The sequence below is a fragment of the Toxorhynchites rutilus genome, chromosome 1, assembly GCF_029784135.1.
Source record: "Toxorhynchites rutilus septentrionalis strain SRP chromosome 1, ASM2978413v1, whole genome shotgun sequence".
In the NCBI taxonomy this organism is placed as follows: domain Eukaryota; kingdom Metazoa; phylum Arthropoda; class Insecta; order Diptera; family Culicidae; genus Toxorhynchites; species Toxorhynchites rutilus.
The window spans coordinates 141,086,173-141,102,196 of record NC_073744.1 but is presented as its reverse complement, the minus strand read 5'-3'; the positions used below and the strand labels follow the sequence as shown (position 1 = coordinate 141,102,196).

The 16,024-nt window shown below is 39.5% G+C and overlaps 1 protein-coding gene across 4 annotated transcripts in view; it reads left to right on the top strand.

The window, feature by feature from the left end:
* LOC129778603 (dentin sialophosphoprotein) overlaps window positions 1-16,024 on the top strand; it is a 47,330-nt gene that overhangs the window by 18,006 nt on the left and 13,300 nt on the right. For all 4 annotated transcript variants that reach the window (XM_055785645.1, XM_055785621.1, XM_055785636.1 and 1 more), the window contains exon 3: window positions 50-360. In XM_055785645.1, coding sequence (XP_055641620.1) covers window positions 50-360 — 311 coding nt within the window. The remainder of the gene's footprint in view (window positions 1-49; window positions 361-16,024) is intronic.

The following is a 16,024-nucleotide window of genomic DNA, read 5'->3' as shown; positions in this document are numbered from 1 at the left end:
CCTTCGAGTATCGATAATCTATAAATGTTAAGTGTGTTGTTTCGTGCAGGTTCAATTTTCGTCCGCTGGGAATATTCTTCGTCTCTAGCTTGGTGGTGTTTTGGTGTCGGCAGTACGCCAATATCCGCCTGCAGATGACGCCGCTGCTGGAGGATAAGCTGCGGAACGGATGCCACCGGGCGCTGAAGTTGAGGGCGGAAAAGCCAGGTCTCTTCTGTGCGCTAATATCGTGCTTCCTCGTGCTGCTAGCCATCATCGGTCACGTTGTATCGGGAGCGTACATCGTGGTAGCCCTGCTTGTGCTGTCCATCGTAATATCTACCAAGTACGACATCAAGATTGTTGCCGATCGTGAACGAGGTAAGTGCAGCGTATCCATTCGCGCGGCGAAGGACTAAAACTGCTTACGATGCTGCCCTTCGAATTTGTGCTGGTTTCTGACCGCTTTGCTTAGTTTGATTTTAATTTCCATAAATTTTCTTACCCGTTCGGCAAAGTGCCTGCCCCTAGCTCTATCGGACGCAAGAGTTGTGATAGTATTAGTAGCGTAGTGTGACCTTCACCGCTTCTCAGCTGCTCATGCACTTTAGCGACAGTGTCGACTAATCGGCTTATGTTTCATATGCAGTCGGTTATCTGATAAGTACTGGATTTGTTGAATATTCAGATTAGGGTCGATGTACCAGTGATATTGAGTTTGAGCATAAGTGCTATAAAAACAAAAATTTGCCATTTGTCATAGAAATGTTGACATGAATGACATAATCGAAAATCGAATAATTTTACACACTTAAATTGTATTATTCCTAATTCTGCGCACCCATAAAATGTAAATTTGGCAGTTAAAAAGGCATTTTTTATGGCGAACATTGTTGAGTAACATAAACAATAATGCTGCTTCCATACTTTCTACTGGTATAAACTATCAACCGTTTATATTTGATTCGGTAAATCCATAGAACGCTTCGGAATCGTCCTGATTTGATGCTGCTTCACGTTCGATCTGTTGGTGTGTATGAAACACATCTGTCTCGCTTACAGGACCGGGCCAAGACATAAAGGACCGGGCATTCATAAAATTTTCTTCGAACCGTTTTAGTTGAGCTACATTGAGGAATTCTTGCAAACCAACCGATGCTCAGCCACTTGTATCCTGGAACATCTCCCTTAAATGGGTGCTCTCCTCTAATGGTTCGCAGAAAATATGTCAAAGACGTTATCAAGCGTTTCGTATCAATAGGAAACCCGGTCATGGATGCCGCGGTTACCCGCTGGACGATGCTTTCTTCCTCTTCCTTCCAGAAAACTGAGTGCTTTACAGGGCGTTTCACGTTACCATTCAATTGCAGTTGTGCATGGAGAGTATTCTCCGGAATTCATTGATATTTTGTTGTCCGGCATTCTGAAATGCCTTTTCTTGTAAATTCCATGGCCAGAACAAGCTACTGACGGGAAAAACGCATATTTTTATTTCCCGGAGTCATCCTTGTTTCATCCTGCGCAGAGGAAGGAACATAAACAAAACATTAAGCGTCTAATTCTGCGCGTTATGAATTCAGTTTTTATAAGAGTTTATTTATTTTAAAAAATTCAAATGAGTAACATTCAAATACAAAACACTAAAAACTTACCGATTTCGGATAACTTTTGAATACTCGCAATACTTGTTTCGATAAATTGGGGAGAAGAATAAATTCGTTGCGTCTTAAGCGGCCCATACATCTACAATATTATTGCACAACACAGGAGATTGTGAAATAATATTGAGCGTGTGTTTCTGATATTGAAATTTTGTCCAATATATTGCACGATTTCAAAAAAATTTAGATATTTATTGTGCAACGCATAAAACATTGCATGATCTATGGGTGACGTTGTGCAATATATTATCAGTTAATGTCAAAGTTTATGTTTACATGTACATCTTCACTAGTGTTAAATTAGTATTCTTCTAAAAAAAATACAGGGCGTTTTCGAGGACGTGTGTATCGCGATGGCCATCAAAAACGCCAAAAAGTATTTTATTCTCAAGTTTATCGTGGTTTATCGTTCACTCCCGGCATTATGGCATATCAATTGTCAGGTTCTAACAAGTAGTTGCGATGAAATATTGAACGTCAGTAGCCAGCCTTGCGCAATATTTAGCACAAACTTCAATATCATCTCCAAACGATTCAATTCCATTGCACAAATATGACATAATATTATACGTCTGTGGACAACCTTCAATAGTAGTGTCAATAAATTGGTACAATAGTATTGTGCGTGTATGGGGCGCTTTAGCGTCGATGCTAGCAGGAACAAAAATATGACATTTCCAGTGATGTCAGATTTGTTTTCAATATTGTTTTCCTGTACAACTCATTTTTTTCGGTGAATTATCGGGTGATAACAATTACAAAGAAAACAATCTAACTATTCAACAGTATTGATACCCAGAACTAATGATCAATTGGTGTACAGGGTAACTTCGATATAACGTACATTTCACTTTCAAAAATGTACGTTGTATCGAATTGTACGTTATATCGAAGCATAATAAAGAACTCAGAAACGTAGCTTATATTACTTTATTGTGTTGCTGTTTGAGTAAGGTTAATGAATAAATTATATCGAGGTAAAATGTACGTTTTATCGAGGGTACGTTATATCGAAGTTCCCCTGTATTTAGTTAGGTGGAATTACGGTATCAAGTGATATCAACATTATCAATAGAATTCACATCCCAAATTAACATTGTGACAGCTTCAACACTTGAAGAAGCTCTAGTTTAGATTTCTTCATACAATAAGTTCCGAATTGCTTGTTGAGTTTACGCTCCTTTTTTCACTCCGATTGTCAACTTCATATTATACTCGTGGATATTTTTCTCTATTATAGTGACTTTCAACACATTTCGGCTGGTTCGTCACTTCTACTTCCATTTTTGGAAGAATGTCGGGAGTAAGAATTGAACTCGGGATCTCTGCGTGAGAGGTATGGATGCTACCACTACGCCAGATCGGCTCCCTATACTCGTGGATGGTAACACTACCGTGCGCTGTTACTCAACTGCATTTTACAATTGAAAGGTCGAAATGTTTTGTTTTGCAAAACTAAAATATAAAAAATATTTTCTTTCAAATTTTAGTCTTTTTTAGCTAAACTTGAAACTTTAGTACACGCGAACCAATTTGATTCTATTCCAAAACAGTCTTCAAGCATTTGGTTCTGGCCCAAGATAATATTTAATCCTAGGCAAAGATCAAATACTGACACCGAAAGGTCAGTTCTTGTTCAGCGCTTGTTCACTAACTGGGCGTTCTTACGAATCATAAGGTTCGAAAACCTTACGAATCGTCATTTGTATGTATGAGAATATTTATGGGTTATAAATGATGTACATTCCATGTCTAAAGTTTGTGGTACCCAGACGTGATTGTTGCGACTCCGGATATTTGATTGGTCTCGTTAGCTACAAAACCGGACAAGTGTTTTTTTTTCTCCTTCTTTCGTTTGGGGTTTTTTTTTCTCACGTCGCGCGTGATTGTCACCGCGGAACATTGGACAGTGTACAAACCGGGAAATCATTTCAGCAGAGCTGGAAAAGTGATTGGTTTCTGCTGTATCATCGCCATTGCTGGCATTATATCGCGCGTGTACACACCAATACCAGTGTGATTGCGCATACCGTGGAAAGTGCCGTTGGCCGACTTATAATCGCAGCTATTCTTTGCGCGTGATCATCCGATTGAGGAGGAGCCGCCATCCTCGTCACACTTACAACTCATTCGCATACAGTGCGATTCAACGACCACCGGCGACTGTGTGTGGTAGTGTGCGACACACATTCAATTGTGCCGGGCGCGATCAACCGATTGGGAAGCAAGCATCGGTTGCCAGTTTATCTGCACTGGTGTACAATTGGGTGAATAAAAATTAATATATTTAATTCTTTTTTTTCTATTTTATTTTTTTTATTATTATTTTTAAATACATTAGATTATAAGTACAAATTGTAGAATGTCAGAAGGGGGGTCTCCAAATATGGAGATCTCTGACGATGACTCCCCAATGTTAGTAAAAAATAACAAAAAAGGAACAGCGAAAACACTTAAACGCGTTACTTTAACAGGAGATGCTTCGTCCGGGGACGAGTCAGCTAACTCTACCAAGCCCCCCTCTAAAAAGTCTGCCACTCACTCCTCTCCAACCCCTAGCACTTCCGCCCTTCCTTCGATCCCACCTCCCCTCCCTGTTGTCACCGATCCCACCCAATCCACGTCATCTCCTTCTCATGTTATCACCTCTCCACGTGTCAAGGTCTATCCGGAAGATGCACTTGGAACTGGTCCATGGGTTGTTTTCCTCAGGCCTAAGCCAAACGGAAAAGCGCTTAATGTTATTCAGATCATGAAAGATCTGACAAGATACTCCTCCGTGAAAGAAATTTCAAAAGTTAGACCGACCAAACTGTGTGTTGTCGTGGATAATCGGAAAGAAGCAAACGATATTGTCGTCGACCAGAGATTTACCCTAGAGTATCGTGTCTACGTGCCTTCCCATGACGTAGAAATCTCGGGAGTGATAACCGAAACGGGTCTGACGAGCGAATCAATTATAGAAGGAGATGGTAGATTTAAAAAACTACCTTTGATGAAAATCAAAATCTTAGAATGCCGACAACTCGGCAAAGTCTCCCAGGAAGGGGAAAACTCTAAATTTACGCCGTCCGACTCGTTTCGAGTAACTTTTGCTGGTTCCGCTCTCCCTGACTACGTTATGGTGGACAAATTGAGGCTGCCAGTGCGACTCTTCGTGCCAAAGCCCATGACTTGTCAAAAATGCATGTCAGTTGGTCACACTTCAGCTTATTGTGCCAACAAGGAGCGCTGTGCCACTTGCGAAGAGCAACATGTGGGTAAATCTTGCAGTGCGACTGAGCAAAAGTGTCCATATTGCAGAGGAATTCCACATGTGCTCTCGGCTTGTGAAACTTACAAGAGTCACTGGGAGACACAGAAACGCTCTTTAAAGGAACGCTCGAAGCGTACTTTTGCGGAAATTTTAAAGGGCGCTTCTCCACCGGCCGAACAACAACAAGAACAACCAATCCCCACACACAATGTCTTCTCCACGTTGCCAGTTGACGAAGTAGAAGCGGACACAGCTGAAGAGGGCACACCGTTCATTTTCCAAGGGAATCCCCGGCGCAAAAATGTGTCCACTCCCAAACTTCAACGACAAGTTCTATCGGTGATACCTCCTGTTAGCATGCCTAAAATATCGAGTGCAGCGGACAAGCAAAATCAGGTTCCTCCTGGCTTCCGTGGGAATAGTTCACCTTCGAACGACCCAGCACTCGAGGGGACATCAAAAACCCCAACTGTCCCTGTTTCGCCGTCAAGCTCAACTTCCCAATCGGGATTTATAAAGTTGTCTGACCTTTTGGATCAAATCTTCACGTGTTTTAATGTTTCCGACTCCATCAGAACCCTTGTCATCTCAATGCTTCCAATATTAAAGACAATTTTACAGCAATTGATGCAAACATGGCCCCTCCTTGCAATGATTATCTCTCTTGATGTCTAATTTGAATAGAGAGGTCGGAGATATCACTGTTTTACAGTGGAATTGTCGTAGTCTTATCCCTAAATTGGATGCTTTCAAATTTTTAATTCATAAGTTCAATTGTGATGTTTTTGCTCTGTCCAAAACTTGGCTTTCTTCGCGAGATGATCTCTCTTTCCACGATTTTAATATTATACGCTTGGACCGTGATGACAGATACGGAGGGGTGCTATTGGGGATCAATAAGTGCCACTCATTTTTTTGAATTTTTTCGAAACCTTCCACCTATTGGAGGGATCGAAGCTGTTGCTTGTCATGCAAACATTAAAGGCAAAGACCTGTGTATTGTCAGCTTGTATTGGCCTCCGAGAGCTGCGGTTAGCCGCAAACAAACTTGATGACATGTGCTCACTCCTTCCTGAGCCACGATTGATCTTGGGAGACTTCAACTCTCACGGAACTGCCTGGGGGGAACAGTACGATGACAATCGTTCATCGTTGATCTATGACCTTTGTAACAGCTTCAATATGACCGTTTTGAATACTGGGGAAACAACACGTGTACCTAAACCTCCTGCTAACCCAAGTGCTCTTGACCTCTCGCTTTGCTCGAATTCACTATCGTTAGATTGCAAATGGAATGTAATCCAGGACCCCAACGGTAGTGATCATTTGCCAATCAAAATTTCCATCACCACTGGGTCGAGTTCTTCTGAATCTATAAACATGGCATATGACCTCACAAGATTGACTGGAAAAAATATGCGGACGCGATTACTCTAGCCATCAATTCCAGAGATGGTTTACCTCCATTGGAGGAGTATAACTTCCTTTCTCGTTTGATATATGACAGCGCGGTTCGCGCTCAAACGAAACCCATCCCAGGTTCCACTATTCGTCGAAGGCCTCCCAATCCATGGTGGGATAGCCAATGTTCCAAGCTTTATCAGGATAAATCAAATGCATTTAAAGCTTTTCGAAAACGTGGAACCCCTGAAAATTTTCAAACGTATTTAGCCCTTGAGAATCAGTTCAAAAATGTAATCAAAAGGAAAAAACGTGCTAATTGGCGAAATTTCGTGGGAGGTTTGTCACGAGAAACGTCAATGAAAAAATTATGGAAAGTGGCTCGAAACATGAGAAATCGCTCTTCAACGAATGAAAGCGAGGAATATTCACATCGATGGATTTTGAATTTTGCACGGAAGGTTTGTCCCGATTCCGTTCCCGTACAAAAAATTGTTCCAGATATTTCACAAGATAGGTGCGATCTTGATTCCGAGTTTTCGATGGTAGAATTCTCTCTTGCTCTCCTTTCATGTAACAATTCTGCTCCGGGATCGGATAGAATTAAGTTCAACTTGCTGAAAAACCTCCCTGATGTGGCGAAACATCGCTTGTTGAATTTATTCAATCGGTTTCTGGAGCATAATATTGTTCCAGATGATTGGAGACAAGTACGAGTTATAGCTATTCAAAAACCCGGAAAACCCGCGTCCGACTTCAATTCGTACCGCCCAATAGCAATGCTGTCTTGTATACGGAAATTGTTGGAGAAAATGATCTTGTTTCGCCTTGATCGATGGGTTGAAACGAATGGCCTACTCTCAGATACACAATATGGGTTCCGCAGGGGCAAGGGGACGAATGATTGTCTTGCGTTGCTTTCTTCAGAAATTCAAATGGCTTACGCCGAAAAAAAACAAATGGCTTCTGTATTCTTGGACATAAAGGGGGCCTTTGATTCTGTTTCAATAGAGGTTTTGTCAGACAAATTACACTCTCGGGGTCTGCCGCCTCTATTGAATAATATGTTATATAACTTGCTTTGTGAGAAACATTTGAACTTTTCTCACGGAGATTCGGCAGTAAGTCGGTTCTCTTACATGGGCCTCCCCCAGGGCTCATGTTTAAGCCCCCTTTTGTACAACTTCTATGTAAGCGACATCGACAATTGCCGTACACAAAATTGCAGCCTAAGACAACTTGCAGATGATGGAGTGGTGTCTGTCGTAGGATCTAACGAATCCGACCTGCAAGGACCCTTACAAGATACTTTGAACAATTTTTCAACCTGGGTCATTGGGCTAGGGATCGAATTCTCCACGGAGAAAACAGAGATGGTGGTTTTTTCTAGGAAGCATAGACCAGCAAAACCAAAGCTTCAACTTTTGGGTAAACCGATCACTCATGCTATGTCATTCAAGTATCTTGGGGTCTGGTTCGACTCCAAATGTACTTGGGGGCCCATATTAGGTATCTGAGTAAAAAATGTCAACAAAGAATAAACTTTCTCCGTACAATTACCGGCACCTGGTGGGGAGCCCATCCCGAAGATCTTATAATGTTGTATCGAACAACTATTCTCTCAGTGATGGAGTATGGCAGTTTCTGTTTTCAATCAGCTGCCAAAACACACCTCATTAAACTCGAGCGAATTCAGTATCTTTGTCTCCGTATTGCGTTGGGATGTATGCCCTCAACGCATACTATGAGTCTCGAGGTTTTGGCAGGCCTACTCCCACTAAAAGATCGCTTCAATTTATTATCTCTTCGGTTCTTCATCCGGTGTAAGGTTATGAACCCATTGGTGATCGGAAATTTTGAGCAGCTGATCGAGCTAAATTTTCACTCCGGATTCATGAGTTCATATCATGAATTCATCTCCATGCAGGTTGATCCTTCTACGTATATTCCCAACCGTGTTTGTTTCCCTGACTACATCAATTCCTCTGTGCATTTTGATCTGTCCATGAAGCAAGATATCCATGGATATTCAGATTACCAACGATCGAGGATCGCTCCAACGATCTTCGATGAAAAGTATGGGGGTATCAATTGTGATAATATGTACTTTACTGATGGGTCCACTATAAACGAGTCCACAGGATTTGGAGTGTTCAACGATTTTTTTAGCACCTCACACAGTCTTCAGAATCCTTGCTCAGTGTATATTGCTGAATTGGCAGCAATTCATTGGGCGCTGGACAGCGTCGCCTCACGACCTGTTGAACACTACTACATTGTAACGGATAGTCTTAGCTCTGTCGAAGCTATCCGTTCAGTGAGGCCGGAAAAGCACTCGCCGTACTTCCTTGAGAGAATACGAGAAATTTTGAGTGCTTTATCCAGACGCTGTTATGTCATTACCTTTGTCTGGGTCCCTTCACATTGCTTAATTCCGGGTAATGAGAGGGCTGACTCATTAGCAAAGGTAGGTGCGATTGAGGGCGACATATATCAGCGTCAAATCGCCTTCAATGAATTTTATTCTTTAGTCCGTAAAGTACCATCGCTAATTGGCAACGCAAATGGAATGAAGATGAATTGGGCCGGTGGTTTCACTCAATTTCCCCTAAGGTTAGCCTCAAACCGTGGTTCAAAAGTCTGGACTTGAGTCGGGACTTTATTCGCACCTTCTCCCGACTCATGTCCAATCACTGTTCGTTAGATGCGCTACTCTTTCGTTTCAATCTTGCCAGTAGCAATCTCTGTGTTTGTGGCCAAGGTTACCACGACATCGAGCACGTTGTTTGGTCGTGCGAGGTGTATCTTGTTGCCAGATCGAATTTAGAAAACTCCCTTCGGACCCGAGGTAGACAGCCCAATGTACCGGTGAGAGATGTGTTGGCTCGGTTAGACCTCGATTACATGTCCCTAATATATGTTTTCCTTAAAACTATCGATTTTCGTGTGTGATTGTCCGTACACCCTTATCCTCTCCTTTTTTTCCTTCGCGAGCGACTGTTTCCCTTCTGACTAACTATAGAATAAGCTGAAATGTATATACATAATAGATATAATAATAGATTTAAGAATTGAGTATGATGAGCGTGAGTGTGAATGCGAGTGTGAACATTGTACAATATCCTTATATCCCCTCCTATTCCAAAAGAAACTATGTCACCCTTATAATCTCGAGTCGACCGCGAGTAATCGGTTTCCTACTTTATCAACCCTAGATTTAAGGAAACATGTTGATATATACTAATAAAAGTATAGCTAAGAGTTCGGCTCCTTTAAACCTATGTAACTGAGCCTGTAAAAATAAATGACTTAAATAAAAAAATAAAAATAAATGATGTACCAGAACATTATAAAAGTTTCTACTCCTCTGTGCTTTGGTGGTTCCGTGCGAACTAGACCGAGTTTAGTTGCTGTCTCTCTCTACGAGCTTGAGCTTTAGCTTGGGTGGACTGTAAAATTCGTAGTTGCTCTCCGTGATTGACCTGAACCAACCAAATTGCACAAAGAACACACAGAATGACGCTTGGGACTAGCAAATCATTCTCGTTGTGCAATTATCGGTGATTCGAGCTTTGAATGGTCAAAAACGACGCCGGCCACGTCCTTACAGTCACCAGGGGAAGGGAAGGAATGTTAGTATGATATTCGCCGGTTCCCTAGCGTTTATCATAGAAGGGATATTTGTTAGTGGGATTGGTTTAATAAGGATTCACTGCGGTAAGTGATGTGATTCTAAAATCATAAATTTGAAAATTTTTAAAATTTTTCAATATTGAAATTTTGGAATTTTTTAATTTGTAATTTTTTAAATTTTTAAAGTCAAAGATTTACTGATTTACTGAGGTAAGTGCTGTGATTATGTAAACGCGAACTATCGATCACGTGTCACAACAGAGATAGGTATCCTGAGGAAGAAAACCTGTTAAATCAATTGGGCCGGCTATATACTCTATTATTTATCTTAGTTGCTACGGCTCGACAATCTCATTTAACTCTTCATCGTCAAATGAACTTCGTTGCATATTGAAGTGACTTCCCCCAAAATGAATTCTCCCGTATGTATGTATTGATGTTTGAGTTAAACGTTTGGTTTGACATATACTACAGGTAGCTAGATTTTTTTGTATCATACACGAAGATTACTCACACATATAAAATAGCGTGCAGTGTTGTATTCAGAAACAATGTTGTATTGTATTGACATATTTGTGAATTTTGTTGATATAAACCCGTTTTTCTGCATGTTTTTTCACAAAATTGAACTCGGAGACAAAGTGAACTCAAATTTTGTTTAGAATTTCTCCCAAACTGCACGCTATTTACTAGTACTAACGCAAAGACCATTATGGCATACCTGGTAACTGTCTAAGTGCGTTGGTTTGAGTTCACGGTGGGTAAACAATAAAGCCGTCCATTAATGGTGTAACTACTTTTTTGCATCAGAAATCAAGTTTTCGTTTCACTTCATATGGACGTTACAATAAGATTGTGTACGCGGGTAACTAGATTCGTGTCAGAGGGAGTAGTAGTGTGGATTGAAGTCAGGTTGAATGAAGAGGCAGAGATCTACGCACTTAAGGTGAAGGTGGAAGCTAGCCATTGTAGTAGTATAGGTAAACCCACGTGTAAAAATGGGGTAATAGTGTTTGTGAGAGAAGAGCGAAGCACATGTAAATAGATCAATTCACTTATCAGACTGTGTGGCGCTTCATTGACACTGACAATACTGATTATACGCGAGCGTAACATGAGCAAATTTATAACACATGCGAATTGGGCCTCTTTTGATATTAACAAGTTCTTCCGCATGCTGATAATTCCTTCATATTTTCTTTCGTTGGTCGTATTGTTTTCACATATTCACGTTGGAGAGCCTTAACTCTTCTCTTCGTTGGCCGAGACATTTTGATTGAATGTAGTACTTTTCCGTTTATTGTTTTTGAAAGCATAGGCAGCCGTGGCAGTGTTCCGAGCTCTGCAATACAATTTTCTTACCCAATGTTGAAGTTGCTAAAACTTACATTATAGACCCATTAAACGTAAAAATAATGATTGTATTGATATCAACACAATTTTATTCTATTGATTTTCATGATATGAAACGCTATGACTCAGGAATAACATTTTATTGAGTGGTTTTGATAGATGTTTCGATGATGTTGTCTGGCATCAGTGTCGAAAAAATAACGATGCTTTCACCAATACAAACAAAACCATTGTCGAAGATTGAAAAATGAAAATTTAACTTTCAGAGCACTTGCTCGAGTTTTCCGACGTTGTTCACTTTACAGTGCGACAGCAGATGAAAATTTAATATCTTGTGAGTAATCGATTAGAGTTTGGCTGATATTACTTCATGGGAAGTGTGCGAAAATGATCATTTTCTCCACACTGTTTCGCAAAATTATTGATTTTCGGGCGAAGGGTGAGGGAGGGAGATGAAAGAAATGAGCGCCATTGTGGCAGCCATTTGTGGCTAGCTTCCACCTTCACCTTAACGCTCGTCATTTCATTTCTAGTCAATTCAAGGAATGTTGACGGAATGCCCATGTCGTAGTATTGTTCCGAAAAAACACGAAACAAAATAATTCCAAAGCTCTACTGGCCTGCTACGTGAACCCATCCACCGGTGTATTTATTACCAGCTCAGCTGTGTCATGTTTATAGCGCTTTATACACGAACGAAAACAAGCATTTGCGTTTGCCCACAAACGCTTTGGAGCACAGACGTCAGCGCCGTGATTGTGTATGCGTCAACCCCTGCGAGCTGCGGCTGCTGCTGATTGCGTGGTAGTGAAAAAGGGGCTCGACTGCGCATATTTGCGCGGCCATGACTCTGATAAGACTAGAACAATCAGCGCGCTAACGCCGTGACAGTAACAGTAATCGTTGCCTTCTTGGGGCTATAATTTGCGAACTTCAAACTAATGGTATTCAATTAAGCTTACAATGTTGATACCTCGATGATACAGTTGACAAGAATTTCCACGGTTCATCAATTTGATTTTGTGTTGAGGTACAATCACTTGTTGTTTGCGTATTCGTGATTTTTGTGCGAAATATAGATAAACAAATCATCATATGACGCCTTCCATTCGTTCTGCAAATTTATTTATATATTCTAAGATACACGCTAATTGCCTGAGAGTGAGAGAAAGAAAACAGGACGTCCTCGAGATTTACGGCCCCCTGCGCTTTGTACTCCGCTTGTTTACAGCTTGCTCGAAGTCGTTTGGATTGTGCGCCATTCGCGTGACTAGAGTAAGTCACTTCACGAAACTAACGCTGGTTGTCCACTACTACGATATGACTGACGGTTTGGGTAATTCTGAAAGCTGGAAAATTAGCATTCTAAACGAGAATGAAATTGGATGCATGGTGAATTCTTCATTTATGGTCTCTACACCGATAAACAATTTTTTGTTCACCTATTCACTGGTGTATAAAAATCTCCCATCTTGTAAATTTTTTATCATGGGTGTTTCTTTTTTAATGTATAATGAAAAGGAAATATTTTGTGTTCATTTCAAAAAGTTGGTCAATTATAGGCCAGATGGAGGTGTGGTAAACGCAACACTTAAACATATTTTTTGCAGGTATAAACACTGTTAGTTTGGCGGTTAGAGTTAGACACATGATATACAAAATGTGCACATTTCGGTTATTGCCGTAATGATTGTCTCTATAGCGTCATCGTAATTGTACAAACTGCTTTTAACTTCTCTATGTTTGAACACTCTTACACTAAAAACTACACTACGTTTTATAACTATTGAATAAATATTTTTTCTTGGTTTCCGGAGATATGTAATACTACGACAATGTTATGATCTGTGTCAAATCAGAAGGCTCTCATCTATAATCACAAACCAGATCACAATTGATTTGTTCGAACATTAATTGAAAGCCAGAGATAAGAGCATGGTATTTCATCATGAAAACGCTCGACCTTATATTGCTTAAGATATTGAGGATGATTTGAAAAATTAAGTTTGGAAGTTCTGTTTCAGGTTTGCATTTGAACTCAGAGATATAGATCAAAAAATATTAATATATGCAAAATATTAGACCTGTATTATTTTATTTTTTCGTTAGGGTGACCTTTTCCATTTTAAGGTGGTACGAAAAACCATTTTTTGAACTTTTTCCCAAAAATGACTTCAGAAATTTACAACTTTTGAACCACTGAACCGATTTAGATGATCGACATATCAAATTGAAGTCATCGAGCTAGCTTTTTGTTAAAAAACTTGTAAAAACTTGCAAAAACAATTGATTTTGTTTTCGTAGTTATTGATTGTTGTTTTTTGTTGTTTTCATGGCATTAGAGGGCGCTATATTTTTTGATATTTTTTCTTGAAAATTGAGGATTTTTTTACATAATATATCTCGATATCAGAGATGCTATTTTTCTCGCTTTTGAGATATATTTTTTCAAAGTTAACCGGTGGTCCATAAAATCATTTTTCCCCTTTTATCCAAAAATGACATTGTTCATAACATTTGAACTACTGATTCGATTTAGATGATCGACATATGAAATCGAAACCAATAAGCTATCCTTCTTTGAAAAAATATCACACATTTGAGAGGACTGGATTCTAGTCGCATAGGTCTAGTCTAGTCACATAGGAATATTGAACGAAGACTTAAAACCTGTCAAATTTTAAAATCATATCTCAAAAACGAAAAAAATTGCATCTACGATCAATCGGGATATGGTATGTTAAAACCTTTCCAGAAAAAAATATTTTAAAAAGTTTATCTTTATATATAAAAAATATTGAATATAATAAAATATTTATCTTTAATCGAGAAAACTATGAAAAACTGACTCAATCAATAATTACAAAAACGAAAATCAAAATGTTTCCCCAAAGTAATATTTTTTCAAAGAAAACCAACTCATTTGTAATGGAAAAATGGTGAAAAAATTGTTTTTTCGAACCATCGGTTAACTTTGGATAAACATCTCAAAAACGGAAAAAAATGTAACTCTGATATCGAGATATGTTATGTAAAAAATCCTCAGCTTTCGAGAAAAAATATAAAAAATATAGCCTCCTCTACTCCAAAGCCATGAAAACAACAAAAGACGACTGCAATCAATAATTACGAAAACAAAATCCTTTTTTTTGCTGGTTCAATATTTTTTAATAAAGGCTAGCTCATTGGATTCAATCTGATATGTCGATGATCTAAAACGGTTCAGTAGTTCAAAAGTTATGAATTTAAAAAAAATGTCATTTTGGGAAAAAGTGGAAATAATTGACTCTTCGAACCACCCCAAAATGGAAATGGGCACCCTATTAAGAAAATGAAAAAATACTGGTCTAATGTTTTGCGATAAAGATCAAGCTTACCACTTTTCAGGAAGATCTGAGAACCACTATATCGGTTTGGCATGGAATGGCTGATATCGTATATGGCGAATGCCTTAAAACATCCCAATCAAGCTCCCGGAGTTGTGTGCCTTGCGTTGTCCTGATGGAACACAACATCTCTTCTGTTGGCCAATTCTAGACGTTTATGGTCAATCGCTAGCTTCAAACGGTCCATTTGTTGACGATAGAGAACTGAATTTAGCGTATTACACTAGAAAAAAAAATTGAAATTATAAAAAATTAATAAATTGCGTGTAATTCACTGTTCCATTATCGGCACAATGAAAACAATTCACAGTTTCAGCGGCCTGTGGCTTGCATTTTCGCCTTTATGAAAGAAATATACCGAATTTTATCTTGGTTGACTTCCATAGTCACAACTCCACCTCACAAGTGAAAGGAACAAATAAAAAATTGCAAAAAAAAAAATTTAGCGTGAAATGTCACCTTTACGATGAGTCTAAACTTGAAATTGTATGATCGATATCACGCGAGATATTGATCACTACAGCCAGCTACCGAGAAAATAATGGATTTCATTTTCCTCAACCTAATATTTGCACTTGCCGCTATAATCGGGCTGTGTTAATTGTCATTGAGATTTCAACGTATGAAGCTTAGTATTATTGAGGAATAAGGATTAGTAACGTGTCGTAATGTTCTCAGATGAGAATGAGATTCCTCCATAATCTTTGTGTTGAAAACATGCGGTAATCCTTTTTTCCCTTTTGGTTAGCTTGGTCGTTCCACGAAGTAGTTTTTAACCGCAGCCATATTGAGTTATTGGAGCAACGTACTCCGAGAAAAAACCAAGCCATTGAATAATCCGTGGGATTATATCATTAGCAGGGGACAGCCTTCGTTGTGTCACCCCTTTCAGGTTATGCTCTCCCTTTCTTGAATTAAGTAACACATTACTTCAGTTGGTTTGGAAAGAATTATGAAATTAATTTCTTTAGAGCAAGTTTTCACAAAATGCGATGATTTTTTGTTATATTAAAAGTCTTTCACTTGAATCTCACTGAAAATTTCTTGATTCACTAAGTGAGTATTGATCACCTTCACCACGGCTTCCTAGATACCACCGAAGATGTGAGCGCGAGATGTTATCATCGGCGAGACACTTGAAAATCCTATGTTTGTCCGTTCCTGGTTGAAGCATAGTGTAGGCGTGGCGTGGTAAGGCGTGATACCCGTGTAGATAAGGGGCCTGATCACGAACGTCACTTTACGGTGAAAACGAAATGAATTGTATGCAAGTTTATGTACACTTCATTCCGTTTTCACCGTGAACTGGGCTTCGTTTGCGATCACTTTTGCACCCTGTAGCTGACCAATCGACA